Source organism: Globicephala melas, chromosome 9 (assembly GCF_963455315.2).
Source record: "Globicephala melas chromosome 9, mGloMel1.2, whole genome shotgun sequence".
NCBI classification, from domain to species: Eukaryota; Metazoa; Chordata; class Mammalia; order Artiodactyla; family Delphinidae; genus Globicephala; species Globicephala melas.
In genome coordinates, this window is record NC_083322.1 from 17,294,827 (window position 1) to 17,319,515 (window position 24,689).

Consider the following 24,689-nt stretch of genomic DNA (forward strand, 5'->3'; position numbering starts at 1 on the left):
CCAACAGTTTACATAAAGCATATCTTAACTTTAAGCCAACATGGACTAGCGAATAAAGACTACATATGAACTAAAATGAATTATGTACTCTCATTTACCTCCCCACCCAAGACAAAATAATCTGGTATTCTATTTATGAAAAATTACATTTTCAAGTTTGTCATTAGCAATTTAATGCAATTATAGAATATCTTTGTGAACATAAAGTACATTTTTATAAACATCGTAATGTCACAAAACGTAAGACTACTCACATTCTAAATATGTAAAACAACTGAAGAAATTTACTCATTTAAAATTAACTAGCAAATTCAAAGGTACACTTAGAACCCAGAGTTCCTAAATCCCAGTCAAATTTAGTATGAAGATCTAGGAACCTGAAAGAACTTTTTATAGTAACCTAAACATATTCTGTTTTGTGTTCTGGCCAATACATGTTCCTACACTCCTGTTCTCTAAGTCTACTTCTTAGATTTCTCTTTTCTCTTGCTTATGCCTTAAATCTATTATCAACAACTAAACATATTATTCAGACTAATTAGTTGGAACTCAGAACGAAAAATGTTACAGATCTCTGGAAATTATTGTTAAATCTGTTAGGTATAACAATTTTATGATTATACAGAAAAAATATCCTTATTTTTAAGAGATACTAACTTAACCAGGGAGAGGTGAAAAGTCATGCTGCCTATAATTTACTTTAAAATAACCCAGCAAAATAAAAGCAGTAGAAATAACAAGAGTGGAAGTGAACATGGCAAGATGTTAACAGCTATTAAATTAAGATGTTGGGGAATTCCCTGGTGGTCCAGTGGTTAAGACTCCATGCTCTCACTGCTGAGGGCCCGGGTTCAATCCCTGGTTGGGGAACTAAGGGACCACAAGTCGCAAGGCAAAAAAAAAAAAAAGAAATTCTTCTGGGGAAATTCCCTGGCAGTCCGGTGGTCAGGACTCCACCCTTCTACTGCAGGGGGCACAGGTTTGATCCCTGGGAACTAAGATCCCACATACCACAACACAGTCAATAAATAAATGATTAAATGGAAAGGGGCATTTGTTGTAAAAAAATAAAAATAAATTAAGATGTTGGGTGTTTATTATAATTATTCTCTCTTCCATATGTTTGAAAATTTTCATAATGGAAATTTCTTTTAATATTTATAAACTTTTAATAAACCCTTCTCCAAAACTTTTTAAATGGAAAAAAGTGAAACAATAAATGTAAGAAATACAGTTAAAAAAAGGGGGGGTCCTGATCTTAGACTCTAGCTAGCATAAATGAAAATTGTATTATATGGCATGAAAACATCTAGAACAGAAAATCCCAAAGAGATGAAGACAGATACGGCAATCCATCTGATTTGCTGCTGCACAGCATCCTTTAGTTACTACAGGATATAAAATGGACTTTTTCCTACATTATCTACTGACTCATAGGCATTCTGTCATTAATTATAACTTCTAAGCCTTTTTCCTGTAGTATTTTTACCTCTCCTATCTTCCTCAACTTGCTAAGAATGATGTATATTCTTTGTCATGCCTATAGAGGACAGAGTAAGTTAATAAATACTAATTAAATCCAAGTAAGTGACTCATAAAGAAACTAGACACTTTTCTGTGTCTAATGCTTTGACGCAAAGCTAGTATCTAATAAAAGGCTGACTATATAAACTCCAAAATGATCAGATCAATTTAAGAGTTTCAATTTCCTTAAATAAAAGGAAAAACTATAAATGTCTAAAGGTTACAATAGTGTTCATTTGCATGAACAGCAATAACAGCAGGAAATACCATTTTTCATGTTTTTAAGATTTCCAGTTACCATCCACAGTACAAAAGCAGAAAAACTAGGAGCTCACCTGGCGCTGAGGGGGTCGCTGATGAGCCACCCCAAGGTAAGAACCCAGGATAGTGGAAGTCTGAAGAGGCTCTGAGGGACACCAGTATTCTAGTGCAAGCTCCAAATTAAAAGGATTCTTTTTATATAGCTCACCAATCTGCAAACAGTAAACAAAGACTGAGGGAAAATGCCTGTAACTCAAATTACTTTTAAATAAAAATTTACATTTTTATTGAATTCACTTGTATATTTAAGATATTAGATCTGAAATTTTCCAAAGGTGGGGAAAAAATAACGGAGAGAGGGAGATGATAGTCCATCCAATATAAGAACTTACCAAGAGCATTAATTGTTCCAGATCCCTTCTAAGTGAAATGGGGGGTTCGTTGCCCATCTGCATACTCATGTGAATCATTCGAGCATCTTCATCTGCCCGATTCCTCAACTGCTTCACCTATTAAATTTATTATATAGTTTATATGTAAATTTATTATATGGGTTAATAATAATGAAATGAGAAAATCAGGCAACTGTCTAAAAGTGATTACATAAAAGAAAAATATTGTTTAAATATCTATTCCACTTTAATAATGTGAAGAAATATGCTAGGAATTTTACTGCAATATTATTAATCAAAATTTATAATATCTTAAGACTTCAATGCATTTTCCACTACAGATAAGTTAATTTTAACTAAAGTGTTTCTCAATTACTGACATTTTGGGTAGGATACTTCTTCACTAGGTTGGATGATTCTAAACATTACAGGACATTTAGCATCCCTGGTACTACCTACTGACTACTAATACCACCACTATAGTCATGTAATGAGCAAAACTAGCTCCCCAAACATTTGCTAATTAAACAATGTACTTGTAAATAACTCAGCAATCAAAGAAGTCTCAAGGAAAACTACAAAATACATTAAATAGAATAAAAATGAAAACACAACATATCAAACTTTGTGTGACCCAGTTAAAACAGAAATCACAGATAAATTTATAACATTAAATGCCCATAGTAGAAAAAAATAAAGGTTTCAAATCAATAATCTAAGCTTCTGCGGTAAAAAACTGAAATGATTAGGGCAAATTAAAACCCAAACAGAGAGGAAAAAATAATAAAAGCAGAAATCAATAACAGTGAAAGAAAATGTAAGAAAATCAATAAAGCCAAAGGCTGGCTCCTTGGAGAGATCAATGAGATTGATAAATCTCTAGCCAGGTTAAGAAAAAAGGGAGAAAACACAAATTAACCAATATTAGGGATGAAAGAAGAAACATCACTACAGATCATACAGACATAAAAAGTATGATATTAGGAATACTAGTAATAACTTTATGCCAATCGATTTGATAACTGGAATGAAACAAATTCACTGACAGACACAAATCTTCAAAGCTCATTTAAGAAGACATAGATAACCTAAATAGTACTATATCTATTAACAAAATTCTAGTGTCCCAAAATTGTGTGAATAAGTTCATTGTTTACCCTATTCAAGCCACATATGACTTTGTTTATTCAAACTCCTCTCAGCCTTTATCCTTCCAGATGACCACTATCTTTCCATAGTAAAAGTCCCTTCTGGACTAATAACTAGGAAAAAGTTAAAGCCTTAACCCTTTCTAAGGCTTCATTTCCACAAATGTAAAATGAAAGGATTTCTTCCAATTCCAAAATTCTATGATGTTCATCTACCACATCCTTCAAGGCTGATGAGGTCTCAAGTTACCTGTTAAACACTCCTTGACTATTCCAGTCCTAAGTGAGCTATCCTTAGCCTAAGAAATCCACTGTAATTTACTGTCTATACCTGTCGTTTACTTACTGTTACTACCTGTATTTTTCTGTGTATATCTCATTTCTCCAACTAGACACCAGGGGTCCCCAACCCCCAGGCCGTGGACCAGTAGTGGTCCGTGGCCTGTTAGGAACCGGGCCGCACAGCAGGAGGTGAGCAGCGGGCAATAAGAGAAGCTTCATCTGCCGCTCCCCATCGCTCGCATTACTGCCTGAACCATCCCCCGCAACCCCCTCCCCCCGCTTCCGTGGAAAAATTATCTTCCACGAAACCAGTCCCTGGTGCCAAAAAGGTTGGGGACTGCTGAACTTGACTATATATTCTTTGCTGGCAGGGAATCAATCTCCTACTTATTTGTTTTCTTCACAATTCCTAGCATGGTTACCTGGAATACAGGAGAAACTCAATGAACACTTGATTCATTATGTCACGAGTAAGCACTTCATTCCCTGTTTGCTACCATTCTGGGTAGTTTTTCCATTTGCCTTATGTTTTTCAGTAGGTATGATATCAGAACTGCACATTGGAATTATAAGTGTAGACCCTTCGGGTGCTTTTTTTATGCACACACACACAAAAGGCAGTTTTATAGGACTTTACCCCCTCCTTTACTTCCTGCCACCACTCTGATGGCTTCCTTGACACAAAATGGCACAAAGAACATACGCTATGTAGGAACTGTCTGAAATGGCTCTAAGAATTCCTTTTTGGATCAATGTTATAGCTTGAGCACTTTATTCAAATGTAACCTCACTAAAGGTAGGCAGGGCCCCTGGGCCCTGTTATTAAGAAAAAGAAAAAAGAAAAAAGCAACCTTTGCATTAGTGTCTTAAACCCATCACTTTACCCATATCTATGTGGAGGTCTATTTATACACTATAATTAAGGGTCTAAACAATTATCTATGAAACTATAAAACTGGAGATTCTCCACTATACCTCTTCCAAATCATGTATAAAAGGCATTAAATAAGACAACCTTAGCACTGATTCTCCAGGGTAGCATGAAGTTAATAATTTGCTCCCCACAGAAGCATTTTCATTTGCCTATTATTTTCTCATTACAAACAATTCTCAATGCCAAATATTTCTTCCTTTTAGCTTGTTCTCAGTTAATGGGTCTTACATTATTTCATTTTCATGAATCACAAACTAATTCACAAGTTGTAACATAACAACTACTGCCAAATATTAGTCTACAGTAAAAGGTTTTATTAGTTTCCAAAACATAAAGTTGGTTAATTAGTCAATTTTAAATTATTTTATAAAATTCTTCTACTACTTTTTACTCGTCCTACATTATAACACTTACCTTCATTGGCATAAGTGCCAGGAAATCTGTAATGAGATTATGGATTCTACGAATATAAAATTCCTCCTGATAGAAGTTTTCTGACACCACTACGGATTCAGTGAGGAACAGGAAAACACTGTCTGCAATTGCGAGCTCTGCCATTGCTTCATCTGCTTCTGTGAATTCAGCCAGAGCTAGGAACATATTTAGAAAAAGAGCACATGGAGGAAAAATTACTAAACTAGATTACAATATCTCAAAATATTCTGCTGATAGTTCAAAATTCAGATCTCTTCTCAACCTTCTAATATGTTCTGTACACAAAATAAGACAGTGTGTAACTGTAACTGACTCACAAACCCCAAAGAACTACAGAAAAAGTACATTAGAAAATCATCTACTCTTCGCAATAACATCGAGAGCGATAAAAAAATTACTTAAGGGATTTTCCTGGTGGCGCAGTGGTTAAGAATCCGCCTGCCAATTCAGGGGACACAGGTTTGAGCCCTGGATGGGGAAGATCCCACATGCCACGGAGGGACTAAGCCCGTGCACCACAAATACCGAGCCTGTGCTCTAGAGCCCGCAAGCCACAACTACTGAGCCCGCGTGCCACAGCTACTGAAGCCTGCGCGCCTAGAGCCCATGCTCCACAACAAGAGAAGCCACCACAATGAGAAGCCCCTGCACCACAATGAAGACTAGCCCCCGCTCGCCGCAATTAGAGAAAGCCCGCGCACAGCAACGAAGGCCCAACGCAGCCAAAAATAAATAAATATATTTTTTAAAAAAATTACTAGGTAATTTTGTGATAATCTGTCTTCGAAAAAGAAATGTTAAATAGCTTATTCTGCTTCACTGTCATAGAGACCAAATACATTCTGTTACTTAAAGTACACTTTCAATGCCTTTAAAAGGGTCAGGAATAGATATAAACCAGGATAGTCTCAACCAGAGGAAAAGAGATTGGTTGGTTTTTCCCTTTTTTTGTTTATGTGTTGTTTTTTTGAAATAAAGCCTGCATATCTACCCATATCATACAAACTCCTTGAGAACAAAATAGTTTCTTAATTCTTTATTACTACTAACAGTAATGATTACTAAAATTATTAATTATTAATATTAATTAAATATTCATAACTAGTTCCAAGCCTTCACTTGAATTCAGAAATACTGAAATTAAGAACTATTGCTTGAAGACTACTTACTTAGGTAATAAAGCACACTAATATCTTAATGTAAATTGAGTTCTATCGTCTCAAAACAGTATATAAAAATTTTAATCAGTTTAGTAAAATTCAAAACACACTTTTTATAAAATAATGTAATAAACATATTTTATAAAATGTCCAGAAGTCTACCAAAAGAGTAGGAACTAATTTATCAAAATTCACATCTTTGTTAAAACTCATCTGGATTATTTCAAGAAATGACCATTTCTGCAACATAAGCCATTCATCTTTTCTAGTAATTTTAAAAATATAAATTAAGAGATAAAAATGTATATTTTAAAATGTTCATTATAGCGAATTCTCTGGTGGTTCAGTAGTTAGGACTCCACGCTTTCACTGCTGAGGGCCTGGGTTCAATCCCTGGTCAGGGAACTAAGATACCACGAGCCATGCAGCACAGCCAAAAAAAAAGAAAAACATTCATTATAATACCCCTAATTTTAAAGATTATAAAAGGGTATGAGCATGTAAAACTAAAGAGATTAAGTAGCCAAAGATCTAGGACTTGAAACTAGGTCTGGATTCCTATTCTTATCTAGTGAAGTATATAGTATTTTCTACTGTGCCTCTCAAGATTAGGCCAATGGTACAGTAATTTACAGTATATGAATTTGATTAACTATCACATAGCTACTTAAAAGTACACAGTAATTTTATGCCAGAAAAGTACTGAAATAAGACTTGTAAATGAGTAAGAGGTATAGCTGAGAAACAGAATTTGTACATGATTGTAAATGTCTAATTCTCCATCTACCAGCTTTAATATAAAAAATACTTGGCCAGGGACTTCCCTGGTGGCTCGGTGGTTAAGAATCCACCTGCCAATGCAGGGGACACGGGTTCGAGCCCTGGTCCAGGAAGATCCCACATGCCATGGAGCAACTAAGCCTGTGCACCACAACTACTGAGCCCACATGCTACAATTACTGAAGCGCATGCGCCTAGAGCCCATGCTCCACAAGAGAAGCCACTGCAATGAGAAGCCTGCGCACCACAGCAAAGAGTAGCCCCCACTCCCCAAAACTAGAGAAAGCCCATGTGCAGCAACGAAAACCCAATGCAGCCAAAAATAAATAAAGAAATAAATTTATTTATTAAAAATTTAAAAATACTTGGCCAAAGAAAAACTTGTAACACAAAAAAAACTTTCCACAGCAGTCTTGAGGGAAAAAAACGGAGCTGGAGGAATCAGACTCCCTGACTTCAGACTATACTACAAAGCTACAGTAGTCAAGACAATATGGTACTGGCACAAAAACAGAAATATAGATCAATGGAACAGGATAGAAAGCCCAGACAGAAACCCATGCACCTATGATCAACTAATCTATGACAAAGGAGGCAAAGATATACAATGGAGAAAAGACAGTCTCTTCAATAAGTGGTGCTGGGAAAACTGGACGGCTACATGTAAAAGAATGAAATTAGAACACTCCCTAATACCATACACAAAAATAAACTCAAAATGGATTAGAGACCTAAATGTAAGACCAGACACTATAAAACTCTTAGAGGAAAACACAGGCAGAACACTCTATGACATAAATCACAGCAAGATCCTTTTTGACCCACCTCCTAGAGTAATGGAAATAAAAACAAAAATAAATAAATGGGACCTAATGAAACTCAAAAGCTTTTGCAAAGCGAAGGAGGCTACAAACAAGACGAAAAGACAACCCTCAGCATGGGAGAAAATATTTGCAAACGAATCAATGGACAAAGGATTAATCTCCAAAATATATAAACAGCTCAAGCAGCTCAATATTAAAAAAACAAACAACCCAATCCAAAAATGGGCAGAAGACCTAAATAGACATTTCTCCAAAGAAGACATACAGATGGCCAAGAAGCACATGAAAAGCTGCTCAACATCACTAATTATTAGAGAAATGCAAATCAAAACTACAATGAGGTACCACCTCACACCATTTAGAATGGGCTTATCAGAAAATCTACAAACAACAAATGCTGGAGAAGGTGTGGAGAAAAGGGAACCTCTTGCACTGTTGGTGGGAATGTAAATTGATACAGCCAGCAGTATGGAGATTCCTTAAAAAACTAAGAATAGAATTACCATATGACCCAGCAATCCCACTACTGGGCATATACCCAGAGAAAACCATAATTCAAAAAGACACATGCACCCCAATGTTCATTGCAGCACTATTTAAAATAGCCAGGTCATGGGAGCAACCTAAATGCCCATCGACAAACGAATGGATAAAGAAGATGTGGTACATATATACAATAGAGTATTACTCAGCCATAAAAAGGAACAAATGGGGTCATTTGCAGAGATGTGGATGGATCTAGAGACTGTCATACAAGGGAAGTAAGACAGAAAGAGAAAGACAAATATCGTATATTAACGCACATATGTGGAACCTAGAAAAATGGTACAGATGAACCGGTTTGCAGGGCAGAAATAGAGACAGATGTAGAGAACAAACGTATGGACACCAAAGGGGGAAACTGGCCGGGGGCTGGTGGTGGTGGGATGAATTGGGAGATATGGATTGACATATATACACTAATACGCATAAAACAGATAACTAATAAGAACCTGCTGTAGAAAAAATAAATAAAATAAATTTCAAAAATTAAAAAAAAAAATCTTTCCACAGCCCACTTGCGAACAGCATGAGACTAGAGAACAAAATGTTCTGGAATCATACAATTGATAAGATACTGGAATCTGCTGACACTCTAAGACTAGGAAACATTGACATGGACTGTAAACTTTAATAAAACCTTTCCAGATTTACAGTAAAAACCTACAGAAATGACAATTTTCGGGCCTTCAAATTACAACAAAAGCATAGCTCTCATCCTGTTAGAGTAAACCACTATTAGTATGATAATTATATGCACGTAAACAGCAGAAGAGGATATGCTATAGTGGGTAACAGATTGTTAGATGTCAGATTCCACATCCATTATTGATTCAACCAAATATCACCTAATATACTGTAATTTAAAATAACAGTAGTTTTTAATCTGACACAATGTAAGAAAAATTAGTCTGTCTGTGAACAAAACCAAAAAGAAAAATGTAAAAGTATTGTTATACTGTCATTTCAAATTTAAAACTCTTAAGGAAAAAAAGAAGCTAAAAGAGAACTGGCTGCAAGAAAGGGAAAAATTTTTTCAAATAATTTCTTTTGGGAGACAAGAAAAAAGGAAAAGGTCCGTACTTCTCAATACAAAATTTCAATTACCACAACTCTAGGTATCTTCCTAGGCTCATGCTTATACATGTCAAAGATAACACCTTTTCCTTACATGGCACAGCCAAAAAAAAAAAAAAGAAAAAGATAACACCTTTTCTGAAATGCCATTAAACGCTGATATGTCATTTCCTCATAACAAAATGAACTACAATCAGTTTACCTGTCACATCAGGGAGCTGAGATATCCCCCTCAACGCCAGTGCCCAGGCAAGTCTCACAGTGGCTTGCAGCCCCGGCAGTTTCCAAGGCTGTGAGTCTTGAAGACGAGAGTGAATTGTTGCAATGTATTGTCTCTCTGTCAACAGTGGAAGTTGATGAATCATATCTGAAAACAAAAATAGACGACTATACCAAAGTAGAGAAATTTTCACTTTTGATATACAGGAATAATGTCTAAGAATCAGAAAGTCAGAGTATTCCCATCAAAAAATTATGACTAATTATAATTAATGTTTGAAATAATAAGTATACTATCATAAAAACAGACTACATCTACTTAATTCTGTGATTCATTTCATTCAATACAGGAAATCTGACCAATGCATTAACTGGCAGCATTCCTATATGAGAAGCACAGGTACTGCTTGTTATGTGACACACAATGTACTATGTGACAATTCGATTGGAGGTAAGGGGTAGTTTTATTTTAAATAAGCCTTTTGTAATGGCTAAGGATGATCACCAAAGAGGAGTGGGAAGTGTCTGGTCTCCTCACATACCTAACGAAAGGAGACGGGGATGATACAATCAAAAGCGGACAGTGGACAACTGTTGGAATAATTATAAATATTTATGACATTAAATGGCAATAAGCTTCCTTTGTGGGAATCATTTTTGAGATCCTCGGTTCTAAGCAGTAACTGTTTACAAGGTTACCAAGAGAAATTTTATCTACTTCACAGAAAAAAAAAAAGTTAAAGATAATATATTACTAAAAATTATAGTTATCCTCCCTTAGAATGAAAGGTTTAAAATGTGAATAGTAAAGAAACAAGCAAGTAGGGGGACTTCCCTGGTTGCGCAGTGGTTAAGACTCTGCGCTCCCAATGCGGGGGGCCCAGGTTCGATCCTTGGCCAGGGAACTAGATCCCACATGCATGCCACAACTAAGAGTTTGCATGCCGCAACTAAGGAACGGGCGAGCCACAACTAAGCAGTCCACCTGCCACAACTAAGGAGTCCATGTGCCGCAGATAAGGAGCCCACCTGCCGCAACTAAGACCTGGCACAACCAAATAAATAAATTAATTTAAAAAAAAAAAACAAGCAAGTAAATTAGGCATGCCTAATTCAACAAACATATATTGCAAATCCTTTAGCACGTTCCCATTCCAAAACCTCAAAAGATAACAGAAATATCTAACGGGGCTGCAATTACTTTAAAAGTGTGATCTTATATCTAAATATTCAAATATGGATGAATTACACACAAAGGAATAAAATATACTATTTTTATCTTAGTTGTTAAAAAATCACCCTTCTTAAATGTTATCTCCACAATTAAATCTGATTTTTGAAATAAATGTATTAATAGGTACAAAATCCAATACCATCACGTTCCTCTGTGCTTTGTTCTATAAAACTGATATCAAAGCAGTACAGAAGTGCCATAAGAAGAGCCAGATTCACTGCATCCAACGAGCCATTAGCCTCAACAGTCACTCTTTCCAAATGTCCAATAAGGAGCAGAGTGTCATCTTTGCCTAAAGGTGATTGGCAAGCCCAGGCAAAAAGGCTTTCTGCCAGAGACTGCCTGCACTCCTTGATGAGATCAGAAACCTAGAAATAAAGATGAATGATTATCGGTATAAATAAATTACACTGAAGCCTGATCTTATTCCAAAATGTAAACTACGTATCATAAAGGCAAACTATATAAATGTATCTGAATCCATAAGCGACCCTAAAATCTCACCTCTGCAATTCTGAACAAACCCTACTATTAATTCCTCAATCTTAAGTCCCAACCTCCTCTATAGGACAATTTCTTAAAGGCCTCGGGGCTTCCCTGGTGGTGCAGTGGTTAAGAATCAGCCTGCCAATGCAGGGGACACGGGTTCAAGCCCTGGTCTGGGAAGATCCCACATGCCGTGGCGCAACTAAGCCCATGCGTCACAACTATTGAGCCTGTGCTCTAGAGCCCACGAGCCATAACTACTGAGCCCGCATGCCACAACTACTGAAGCCCACAAACCTAGAGCCCATGCTCTGCAACAAGAGAAGCCACCACAATGAGAAGCCCGCACACTGCAACAAAGAGTAGCACCTGCTCGCCGCAACTAGAGGAAGCCTGCGCACAGCAATAAAGACCCAACACAGCCAAAAATAAATTAAAAAAAAAAAATTTCTTAAAGGGCTCATTCCAGAAAAAGTGCTAGCATGGCACATAGTGCCTAGAAAGAGGCTGAAACAAGTGCAAGTCAATTTCATGGACACAACCGCCTATACACTTTCCTAGGCATTGTTAATTTTCCTATGCCTGTATTAGAAGAATGTTCTAAGTGACATGACTTTTCTGCCTCCAAGATGTGACACAGACAACCCGTGAATTGATGTCATTGAACCCTTGCCTCTTTTCGATGTTTTTCACTGCCTAAACCTCTCTCACGCTGTAGTTTCTCAAACTCGTTGTTAACATCAATCTGTGACACAAGAGTAAGAACTTTGTAAGTCAATCCTTGCTCCATCAGCTCATCAGTAAACCGTGTTGTCATGGAAACCAGCTCTGGACTGTAATGAAAATAATCAATAATGTTATAATGAACAGTAATGTTTATACTTTCTCATCACATGGATATAGCAAACACTCTTTTGATGATAATGTTAGGTTACTGGAAACAACCAGGATGAGTTATAACCTAGCTCTTGCCATTCTTTTTAAATCTTTGTGTTTCAATAAACTTCTAACCATAAATAACTGAATTACCTTTCATTTGTAAACAAAATAAAGCAGGTTTAAACTGTTGTGTCATTCTTGGCAGAATAAGGGAGTGATTTATTACTCAACTTAGGTTATACACTTAAATTATACATACTAAAGTGAATTTTTGTTTCTAAAATTATAATTCTTCAAGCAGTTTCTAATTAACCCCTTGAAATCCTAGCATGCAAACAGACCTGAGTTCGAGGGTCCATGTCTTTCCTCGTCGAGACTGTATCAAGGCTTTCAGGGAATTTGCAATGCACCGCTTTCCATCCCAGTATAAAAGAACAGCTACTAAGCCTCTGGTGAGGCCAGGAAAATGTGGTTGCTGGTGCTCTCCTAGGAAAGGGAGTTGAGAAATAATTTAGTAAATAAACACATATGTGTTTAGGCTGAGACAAAAATCACTATACCAATGTTCAGTTCAAAGAAATCACAGAACCTTAGGGTTTAAAGGGTCTTAAGAGTCCTCTACTTGGGCTTCCCTGGTGGCGCAGTGGTTGAGAATCCTACTGCCAATGCAGGGGGCACGGGTTCGTGCCCCAGTCAGGGAAAATCCCACGTGCTGCGGAGCAGCTGGGCCCGTGAGCCATGGCCGCTGAGCCTGCGCACCCGAAAGCTGTGCTCCCCGATGGGAGAGGCCACAGCAGTGAGAGGCCCACGTACCGCCAAAAAAAAAAAAAAAAAAGTCCTCTACTTCAAACATCTACCCATTGTTTTATCTCTTTCACAAAAAGTCTTTCAAATATTTGTATGTTTCTTCCCCTAGTAAATTAAATAACATTTTCTTATGTTTCAGCTTTCACTGGCCCTTTTTTTTTTGCGGTACGCAGGCCTCTCACTGTTGTGGCCTCTCCCGTTGCGGAGCACAGGCTCCAGACGCGCAGGCTCAGCGGCCATGGCTCACGGGCCCAGCCGCTCCGCGGCATGTGGGATCTTCCCGGACCGGGGCACGAACCCGTGTCCCCTGCATTAGCAGGCGGACTCTCAAGCACTGCGCCACCAGGGAAGCCCTACTCGCCCTTTTAAACTGCTCTCCTTTGAATAAGTTCTACTTTGTCTTTTCTGAACTACTTTGCCTATAGTTTCTGTTTCATTTCCTATGGTATTTTTCGCCCCTTGGCCCAATCGCTCTTACACTCTACTCCCTTCTGTTCCCCAAATTCATCTCACTGCCTCACACCTCTTACAGGCGATTTCTTCTGTCTAGATGCCCTCTGTCTTCCTGAGTGCACACCTACTCCACCTGACATATGCCTACTCATTTTTCAACAACTACCGTAAGCCTCGTTATCTTTGTGGACTTCCCTGTACAACCTGAGGTCAATTTAAATGCCTCCCCTCTGGACCATCCCTAAACCATGCATTAATCTACTTAATGGTGGCATAGTTATTGGTTTCCATGTCTTTCTCAATTACTAGACCATGAGCTCCTTTACACTAGTTGAAGTTTTATTCATCTTTATATCCCTGGAGTCTTAACACAGTGCCTGGCCCATAATATGCACAGAAAAAATAACTGTTAAATGAAGTTTTGAGTTAAACTCAAAATTCAAGCATGTCCAGTTAACATCTGCATCACAGAACGGGAAAACGACCTTAGTCATTCTCAATATCGTATTTCTTTTAATGCAGCCTTAGGTCAAAAAGGATTCTGGCAGCCACATGCTATCTTCAGACATATTAGACTTTCTTTCAATTAAAATGCCCACCTGGCTTCTTCACATGGTTCCCTTGCTATAATTAAAATGAACTGCTTATTTTATGGAAATTTCAATCTTTTCTCTCTACAGCAGCCAGAGAAATAATTTCAGTTATTCTGGATTCTGTAACTCCTGCTTAAAGCCCCTGCCAACAACCTCCCACTGTAATTAGAATAAAATCCAAATAATCTTCATGGCCTGCAAGACTATGATCCGACTCCTGCTCTGTCCTCATCTTCCTTCATTCTCCCTAGTTCCTGATGTTCCAGCCACAGTGGTCTTTGTATCCTTCAGCAGGCCTTTATTCGCACCTTGAGCTGTCTACTCTCCCTGGAACACCCTTCCCCAACAACTCTGGTATCTTGTCATCATGCAGGTCGCAGATCAAATGTCCCAATCTCAGAGAGGCCTTCCCTAAGTACCCTACTTACAGGTGCCCCCTATCATCTCCCATGTCTCTATATCCCACTGCCTTGTTTTATTTTCTTCCTAGAACTCAGTATTATCGAAATTATCTTATTCTTTACTCATTATCTGAATCACCCCCTCAAAAAGAAACTCCAAAAAAGCAGTGACCTTACCTTCTTACTCATTATATGACAATAAATGCTTTCTGCTACAAAACTTCTGAGATGCAGTCATTCTTTGCTAGTCAATTACCATGAAAAAGTCTATCTTAAAACAGTTAAATTTCCTTTAACAACTCTAATCACTAAACTAAAGCCTTCCCATTAGTCAAAGATAAACAAAAGGAAACACTCTGAATATCAAATAAACTACATCTTTAGAAACTATTTTGGAATCTAAATGATATAATATTTTAAATTACAAGTGAATAATTTTACATTTATGTACTACCTTACCATAGGTTCAGTTAAATGTCAACCTACCAGCAAGGAGAAGCTCAACAGCTGCCAATTCTCCAATATCAAAAAGGTCACTGAGGATAAAGGCTTCTTTAATAAGCTGTTCAGGAAGAAGTCGGGTTCCCTGTTGACCCTGGATAGCAACTCCCTCTGTACTGGCTTTCTGAACCTTCTCATGTTGTTGAACATTTTTGGGCTACAACAATAAAAATAAATAAATAGGATCATGTAATGACAATAGCACATGGAGACAAGGTAAATTGTTACCTAGAGAAGTTTATTCACAAGGCAGTCTGGTAAAGTGACAAACAGGAGCATTGCTTATCAGATAAAGGTCTAACTATCAGATATAGTTAGACATTTATGAGGTAACATTTTACATCACTTTCAACTTTTTATACTGTTATTACCTTCTCAATAACTGCTTCTGCTAAACTCTGAACTAAAAAATGTTGAGAAATCACACAAAATAGCATACTATTTTTCAAATGTCTAAGAAACTTTCCAAGTATATCTTTAATAAATATAAAAACAATAAATCTTCAAGTGGGAAATAGCAAATCGAAAAAAAATATAGAATTAATTAGTAGGGCTAATAATAGCTTATTAGTATGTTATTTTAAAATGTAGTCTTATTTGCAAAAAGGCTTACTTGGTGCAAATATTTAACAAATAACATATAGTATAGAATTACTTGATAGATCATAAAATCTTAGGTATTTACACCTTGAAAAATGCCACACAGTCATTTAATTCAACTGCTCTATTAACAGAATGGAAAAACTGATGCCCAGATAAGTCAGGTGACTTGCCTGTGGTCATACAACTCTTTAGTGGTAGAGCCAAGACTGGAACTCAGCTCAACTGGCTCCCAGGCTAGGGCTCTTAAATAGTTCTTAGATGGTCTTGCTGGTCTATAAAAAAAAATTGTCAAGCAGCAGGGAAAGGAGCTTCCAAATATGAATCCCTGCCACTGAAGTACTCTATCCCTGGTTGAAAAGTACGTCAAGATGCAGTGATTAACAATATGTAAGAATTAACTGCTAACACAACTTACATAGCATTATGAAGAGTTAAAATGTTGAAATGTACCTGGGAATAAATAAAATAATCAATCTTACTAAGCTTAGACAGATTAACTATAGGTCAGAAATTCCAAGGAGGCTCATATTTCTGAAATATACGGAACTTTCTAAATTGTATTCAAATACTATTAAGATATCTCCTAGCTAGAGATAAATACAATATTAACGTCTATGGAGAAGAGAAAAAAGATAATAATTGCTCCCAGGAAACTTCCATTTTTAGAAAAAACTTGAATCAATGGACTAGAACAAGTAACATTTCATTTACATGCATTAAGAATTTACTTGCTCCTTCAATCTTTAAAGGAAAAAGCAAATCCAAGAAGCAAAAAAAGAAAATTTCCTACTGGGTTTCTGAACAATGAGATGAAGTCAGGTTTGTGTTTCTTCAAAATCATGTCAAGAAGGTGAACAGCTTCAGGTTGTCTTCTCCAAAGAGCATTTCCCACAGTCTGCCAAATGTCTTTGTAAGGACCCCACAGACTAGCAGCTTAAAGAAAAAAAATAAAAATCAGCATCAAATAAAACATATATTTGGAAAATAAGGTAAGGTTATCGTCTATACATTTTAGTCATGCTCACAGCTCCTTTTTTTTTTTTTTGCTCACAGCTACTTTTAAATATAAGGAGTTATATATACAAACCAAAGATTAATATAAAAGAATATTAGAATTCACAAGCAATAATATAAACGTCATTTTACCTAACTTAATATAAAGTAAATCCTGACTTTAAATTGGAATATCAGCTGAACCTGGTTTTGTCACTTAATATTAGTTACGTGACATGGAGTGAGAAAATAACCTCTTTGAAGTTCAGTTTCCTTTTATATAAAATGGGGAGATCACCTGCTTCATAGGGTTGAACGAATTAAATGAGATAAACTAGGTAAAATATACAATATAGTGTCTGGCATATCATAGTCACTCAATAAATGTAACTGCCTTTCCTTCCCTCCCTATCATCTAGAGGAAAAGCAAGAATACGGGGGAAAAAAATCAGATTCTATAAAACTTGGAAGCTGAAAGAATAAGTTTTTGTTTTGGCTGGGACACTAGCTATTAAAAAACAACATAGAATTATGGAATTCTTTTGTAAACTCATATAAAAAGGATCACATTTTGCTTTGTAAAGGTAATAACAATAATAAGTAATACTTAGAGAGCTTTTGCTACTAAGCATGGTTAGAAAAACACGACCTGGAAGCCCAAAGTTTCTGGTTGCAAACAATCAGATATGGCACTCCTGTGTTTATAAAGACTCTGAAAGAGAAACTAATCAAAACCACTCACTCACTCAACAGATGAACTATAGCTTAAACCGTAAAGGGTGGTCTGCAAACATGTTTAACTGCCATCTGAGAAAACACAAATCCCACTAAAGTCACCAGAACAGTCAGAATGACATGCAAGATAACCTAACTAAATGCATTACAATCTTATGAACAATGTTGTCAGAAAAAGGCAATTTACTGGGCAAATTTTTTTTTTTTAAAAAAGGATGTGCAGGTTGGGCTTCCCTGGTGGCGCAGTGGTTGAGAGTCCGCCTGCCGATGCAGGGGACACGGGTACGTGCCCCGGTCCGGGAAGATGCCACATGCCGCGGAGCGCCTGGGCCCGTGAGCCATGGCCGCTGAGCCTGAGCGTCCGGAGCCTGTGCTCTGCAACAGGAGAGGCCACAACAGTGACAGGCCCACGTACCGCAAAAAAAAAAAAGGATGTACAGGGAGAGGACAGACTAAACCAGTCAAGCTGGATCAGCCATTCACTCAACAAACATTTACTGAGGGTCATGCATGTGCCAGGGACTACAGAGCAAGCAAGACAGACAGGATCCCAGGCCTCAGAGAACTTACAGACTGACAAGAAAGACAGGCATTAAATGCAGGATTCAAAACACAACTAACTACCAGGGCTTCCCTAGTGGCACAGTGGTTAAGAATCCGCCTGCCAATGCAGGGGACAAGGGTTCGAGCCCTTGTCCAGGAAGATCCCACGTGCCACGGAGCAACTAAGCCCGTGGGCCACAACTGCTGAACCTGCGCTCTAGAGCCCGCGAGCCACAACTACTGAAGCCCGTGCGCCTACAGCCCGTGCTCTGCAGCAAGAGAAGCCACCGCAATGAGAAGCCCGCGCACTGCAACGAAGAGTAGCCCCTACTCGCCGCAACTAGAGAAAGCCCACGCACAGCAACGAAGACCCAACACAGACAAAAATAAAAATTAAAAAAAAAAAAACAAAACAGAACTACCAGTCTAAGGGAGAGGTACAGAGTGCTATGTGAACATATAAAAGGAAGACTCTAACCTAATCTGAAGGGCAGAGCAGGAAGTTTTGCATCAGGTCTTTGGTGTGGGGATGTGGAGGAATGGGAATCACCATGTCTAGACCTTACATAGAGACAACCATCCAACTCCCTGCGTTGCTTCTCCTGTTTTGATCCTAAACTTGCCAATCTTCTAATGAAAAATATAGCTTGTCATATAAATTTCTAGAATTAAAAATGTGCTGATGAAATGAGTATCCATGCAGATGTACTTCCCACTAAAGATCAATTAATTGACATACTGGTTTATATATCTGTCTTTTCCCAATGTGATCAGAGAGCATCAATTACTGGAATCTACTCAACTGTGGATACACTAACAAACAACAGTTCCAGGCCTGCCAAAATGAGGACCTGACCCTGGATCCTGGTGACTGCCTGTGAGGTGCTAGTTGGATGGTGACTAACTGACTTCCCTAGAGATCATCTTCTTGGCTCTTTCCAGCTGCAAAGGACAGAGTAGGTTTGAGCCTTGTATTCCTGGCCAAGATGGAAATTTTCCTGTTAGTAAATGGGAATGTTTCAAGTAGTAGATGACAAAATGAAATTGGACAATGGTGTGACCAATGGACTAACTAGAATATGAAGTGTCAGGACCCAAGGATGTTGGGTAGGTAAGCTACTCATGAGGTGATGGAACCTTAACCAGGATGAGGGCAGTAAAGTAGAAAGGCAAGGTCTGTTGGTAGAGTCAGAACTGGTAACTGATTGGCACAGGGGATGAAGGAAAGTTATCAAAAATGACTTGTAGGCAAATGTGAAACTTGCCTTACCACAGGTATTTTTAAAACCTGACAAAAAGCGAACAAAAGTAAACTGTCTATAAAAGTAATACTCAATAGAACCCCTGAAGAATAACTTTCTTTGCACTATATATACTTAGTTTGAATAAGCTCAGTGAATTCTAGAGAGAATTCCACTTCCCCCCATTTGTGGGGAGGCATCCAATAACATATCAAAAATCTACACTAAAAAACCCCACAGATACCAGCCTCCTGAGTCCATCATTAACATCAACACATCACAGAAGGTAGTTGCAACAAAGATTTATATTCATTTTGTCTTTGGTTTGACTAATTTTGGTAAATATCTCCCTGTTATTGATTACAGATGAAAGGAGGCTATAATTTTTCCAAATTACTAAATATGTATTTTTAACATAAGTCATTTGCTTGTTTGAGGAATACATTTACTTTCCTAAATTTTAGGAATACCTCCAGCAAGTCAAATTTATTCACTCATTCATCATGTACTAGGTATGGGTAAGCTCACAGTGTAGTGAAGAAGCACATTTACCATATAGTCATACATAAGGGCAATATCCATTATGGTATGTGCTATGAAGGTGAAGTACCCAGGGCAACGATCACATAATAGGGGAATGTGACCTAGCCAGGGAGATCAGGGAAGGGAAGGATTCACTGAACAAGTGATAATTGGGCTGAAATGTGAAGGATAAAAGTAGGAGTGGGAGGGGCTTCCCTGGCGGCGCAGTGGTTGGGAGTGTGCCTGCTGATGCAGGGGACACGGGTTCGTGCCCCAGTCTGGGAAGATCCCACATGCCGCAGAGCAGCTGGGCCCGTGAGCTATGGCCGCTGAGCCTGCGTGTCCGGAGCCTGTGCTCCGCAACAGGAGAGGCCACAACAGTGAGAAGCCAGCGTACCGCAAAAAAAAAGAAAAAAAAAAAAAGTAGGAGTGGGAGGTGGTGGATGTACACTCCAGGAAGACAGCATGTGGGTTCCCGAGGCAAGAGGAAATGCTGCACTCTCAAACCCCTGAAAATGCCAAGAGAGCAAGAGTACCAAGAAGGGATCAGCAAGGGAGGCAACTGCCATACCATGCAGGGCTTACCTGCCCATGTTAAGGATTTGGGTCTTTACCCTAAACGATCAAGTGAGATAGATTTCAAGTGTCTGGTGGACTTAGTGAAACAGAAAAGCATGTAAATGTTGAGAGCTGTTCAGGAGGATGGGAACAGACTAGAGTGGGTAGAGGAGGAGAAGGTATGGCAACAGAGTCTGAACACTGATGAATCTTTGAAAGGTTTGACTGTGAAGAGGAGCAAGAGGACAGTAACTGGAATGAGGCATGAGATCAAGATAAAGATTTGGGCAATTAGTGGAAAGAAAAGGAACAAAAGAGAGAGGAGGGGATAATGAGGAGAAGAGTGTAAAGGGCAGGATTTACCTTAGACAGGAAGACACAGGGAAACTGACTCGAAAGAGTGCAGATATATCTAGGTTTGTAGGTTCAAGCGTGAAAAAAAGAGTTCATGCCTGTTGGCTTTTATTTTCTCTGTGACTAGGAGACTAGATTTGAGGAGTGTGGAAAAGGTCTGAAATAGACAATGCTATGAACAGGACAGGGGTGACCAGCCAGCCATCCAAGGATTGTCAGTGTTAATGGTTGCTTACTCACAAGCCTGTAGGTCTACTCAGCCGGGCTGATACAGGTGACAATACTAGTAAATCATGCCGCTGAAACTCAGGCATAGGCCTTCAAACTCTACCTCTACTTTTTCCCCCTTCTACAACTCTGAGATGTTTAATTTTTTTTTATTATGGTAAAAAAGCACATAATATAGAATTTGCCATCTTAAAAAACATTTTGAAGTGTGCAGTTCAGTAGCATTAAGGGCTTTCACACTGTTGTACAACAGATCTCCAGAACTCTTTCATCTTGCAAAACTGAAATTTTGTACCCGTTAAACAACTCCCCATTTCCCCCTCCTACCAACCTCTGGCAACCAACATTCTTTGTTTCTATTACTTTCAATCCCTCATACAAGTAGGATCATACAGTATTCGTCTTTTTGTTACTAGCTTACTTCACTTAGCAGAATGTCTTCAAGGTTGATTCATGCTGAGCATAAGACAGGATTTCCTTCTTAACGCTAAATAACATTCCATTATATATCTATAGACCACATTGTTTACACATTCATTCGTCAATGGGCATTTGGGTTGCTTCGCTGCACATTTACTTTTTTAAAAAATATATTCTCCTGACTGGGCTTTTAAAAATGTTTCCCTTCAGGCTTCCCTGGTGGCGCAGTGGTGGAGAGTCCGCCTGCCGATGCAGGGGACACGGGTTCGTGCCCCGGTCCGGGAGGATCCTGCATGCCGCGTAGCGGCTGGGCCCATGAGCCATGGCCGCTGAGCCTGCGCGTCCGGAGCCTGTGCTCCGCAGCGGGAGAAGCCACAACAGTGAAAGGCCCGCGTACCGCAGGAAAAAAAAAAAAAAGTTTCCTTTCTACGTTGCCAATTAAACACTCCTGCCACAAGGCCTTGTAATATAATGTATACTCTTTGCAACTGTTGGCAACTCCTTTTCCTTCAATGATTTATGTTTAATGATAGTAACTTAAAACAAGTACATACTAAAGAAAAGTATATAACCACACATACAACACACAAGCCTTGTTTTAAGTTTACATCTGTGTGGGAGGGCAGGAGAGCAGTACTAAGGAAGTAATTTCACTACTAACATTCAGATATATGGAAATATTACGTAGTGAAATGAATTAGGTTTTACTTAAGTAGGAGCATGTAGACGTTTAAGTATCAAAGACTGGCTTCGAATCATTAGCTGTATAACCTTGGAGAAGTTACTTAACCACTCTAAGACTCTATTTCCAAACCTGTAAAATGAGGTGTTTAATAGCAGCTACCCCAGAGTTGTATAAAGGGGACTAAATAAGATGAAAGTACAACGCTTAGTCCAGTGGCTGCGAAAAAGGAGGTACTTGATAAACATAATCATTCATTATTATAAAACAATTTATCGTAGTGTTTCCGAAATGGTTTGATTTGCAAAAGTCAGGTTTAGATAAGTTTTCAAGAATATCAGTCGTGTGAAAAGAACAAACCAGCAACAAAAAGACTGTATAAGGACGGAAAGAAAAGGCGCCCAGAAAAGACTCCTCTTGAGTGAGATCCTCTACAAGCATTTACCACACAGACGTGCTCTTAACCGCCCATTAAGTTTAGTACGGCTCAATCAAGGCATTCTGAGCAGGAAATTCTTCATTTTCAGGCCCGCTCCGGCCGCTGCAGCACTTTTGGCATCCTTGGCCCGCCCACTAGGAGCCAGCGGTGCATCCCAGGAATGTTGACAGTCAAAATGCACCCACTCTTTCAAACGCCCCGATGGAGACGGGGGGGGGGGTCCGCCCCTGATTGAGAATTGCCCAGAGGACCCAATCCAAACCTTTCAGAGTTTCTTTACTCCCTTCTAGATTCTGCCCCTCCCCGAAGATCTACTGCTCCAAAGGTACAAGAGCATCCAGGGGTGGGCCACACACGCAGAGCTGGGAGTCACGGCACTCCTGGGCCACCTTCCGGATTGCAGGCTTCGTAATTAAGGGACCTCTCTTCCTGTAGGACCCCACCCACCCACCCAACCTCCAAGAAGGGCCCCAGTGTCCATTTTGAGGTGCGAGTTTTCAGCCTGCGCTCGTGGATGAAAAATATCTCAGGTCTCCCGGCCTCATTGCCGGAGAACTGCAAATCCTGCAGGAATTCGGACCGCAGACACATAATGGGGTGGGGAATGGAAGGGACCAGACTCGGCCCTGGGCTGCGAGAACTGCACGCCCGGTTCCAGGGTACCAAGCCTCCGTGCCTCGATCCTTAAGCCCGAACGCTAGGGCTAGAGCCGCAGCGCCGACGCGCGCCATTCAAACTGGGGAGGGGCGGGACTCTAGGCCCAAAGCTAGGGAGAAGCGGGAACTATGCACAAGTGCGGACCTGGACTCCGAGGAACCTCACTGCCCACGTCTCTGCCTGAAGAACGGACCAGCACCCTGCCCCACAGCTTGCCTTCTGGCCCGGCCGTACCTACCCGAATTTACCGCCAACAGCGTCGCCATCTTGGAGGCGAACTAACGGAGCCCTCCCGCCGCACGGAAGCCCCAGAAGAGGGTGAGGCTGCCCGGGGCCACGCCTAATCAGAAAGATACCACGCTGTCCCTTCCGAAATGCACGCTCGACCGACACAGGCGTACAAATACTCCAAAATCTGTTCTAAGTCACAGACGTCAATTTTCGCTGGGATTGACGAAAATTCCCATTTAAGTCAGGCGAGGGTAAGACCCGAGGTCCTCGAGTTGACGTTAATCGTGCAGTGCATCCTGGGACTTGTAGTTTATTTCTAGTGATTAAAGTTGGTTAGCTGGAACAGAAAAAGACTGTTTATTGAAATGACGCCCACTTATGATATTATGAAAGCCGTAAATCCAAATAATTATCTCCATTTCAAATTAAATCTTCCTTGCGTTACTCCCTTACTTTGGGGAGTGGAGTGGGGTGTAAGGTGTCTAAACCTCAAAACTCCACTTGATGGGTTGCCAACTAAGTTCATTACATTTCATCTACTGTATATACCAGTGTATTGCGTCAATATAGTTGCATGCAGTTAAACAATCATAACTTTTTATTATGAAAATTTCAAATGTATACAAAATTAGAATAATGAATGACCAGCTTCAATAGCTGGTCAGTTCCTGTTCCTCACCCCCAACACAGGAGATTATTTTGAAGCAATTTGCAGACATATCATTTCATAAACACCAAATATTTTTCTACCTAAGCACCCCAAATAACTGGACCTTCTTTTTTCACTTGCTAAATTTTAGTTTGCTAATTTTCAAACTAAAATACAGTCATTACCATTTGCTATCATATGCCAGATAATTATTAAGAATTTATTAAGAATTTGCTTTCAAACAACAAGGTCCTACAGTATAGCACAAGGAACTATATTCAATATCCTGTGATAACCATAATGGAAAAATATAGGAAAAAGAATGTATGTATATATGTGTATAACTGAGCCACTTTGTTGTACAGCAGTAATTAACACAACATTGTAACTCAACTATACTTCAATAAAAAATAAATTAAAAATGAATTTGCTATCATATACCAGATATTTATTAAGAATATTTATTAAGAATGTTGTTGTTGTTACATTATCTCATTTAATCCCTGAAACAATCCTACTAGGGAAATATAATTATAGCTGCTTACTTCATAGATGTTCCATGTACCTCACAACCTCACTTTATCAACTCCTCCAACATTCCACTGAGATTGGGAGAAAATAGAGTTTATAGTCTCATTTCACTACTGGAAATCAGAATTAAATAATTTAAACAAAATCACAGAGTACATTGTTAAGAATAGCAAGCATATTCATTCTTCTGAACAAATAATATTGAATGACACAATGTACATTAGGTGGAACACAAAAGTCACAGGTAATTTTTTTGAAAGTCATTGTTATATAGAGACAAATGCCGGATTACAGTGAAAGTGGTCTTAAGGAGTGAAGGGGAAGAGAGAATGAAAAGGTAAAGGGATTTTTTCCGAAGTTTAGCATGAAAGTG

The 24,689-nt window shown here is 38.9% G+C and overlaps 1 protein-coding gene across 2 annotated transcripts in view; it reads right to left on the bottom strand.

The window, feature by feature from the left end:
- Nucleotides 1–23,200, bottom strand: part of NUP205 (nucleoporin 205) — an 81,236-nt gene extending 58,036 nt beyond the window's left edge. For both annotated transcript variants that reach the window (XR_004038896.2, XM_030853921.2), the window contains exons 1-10: nt 23,144–23,200; nt 16,324–16,466; nt 14,916–15,087; nt 12,517–12,661; nt 11,970–12,129; nt 10,950–11,178; nt 9,560–9,724; nt 4,956–5,131; nt 2,178–2,294; nt 1,860–1,997 (exon numbers count right to left, since the gene is read on the bottom strand). Coding sequence is in view for 1 of the 2 variants with exons in the window: in XM_030853921.2 (XP_030709781.2) it covers nt 1,860–1,997; nt 2,178–2,294; nt 4,956–5,131; nt 9,560–9,724; nt 10,950–11,178; nt 11,970–12,129; nt 12,517–12,661; nt 14,916–15,087; nt 16,324–16,466; nt 23,144–23,171 (1,473 nt within the window). In the remaining variant the exon portion in view is untranslated. The remainder of the gene's footprint in view (nt 1–1,859; nt 1,998–2,177; nt 2,295–4,955; nt 5,132–9,559; nt 9,725–10,949; nt 11,179–11,969; nt 12,130–12,516; nt 12,662–14,915; nt 15,088–16,323; nt 16,467–23,143) is intronic.
- Nucleotides 23,201–24,689: the final 1,489 nt, after the last annotated feature.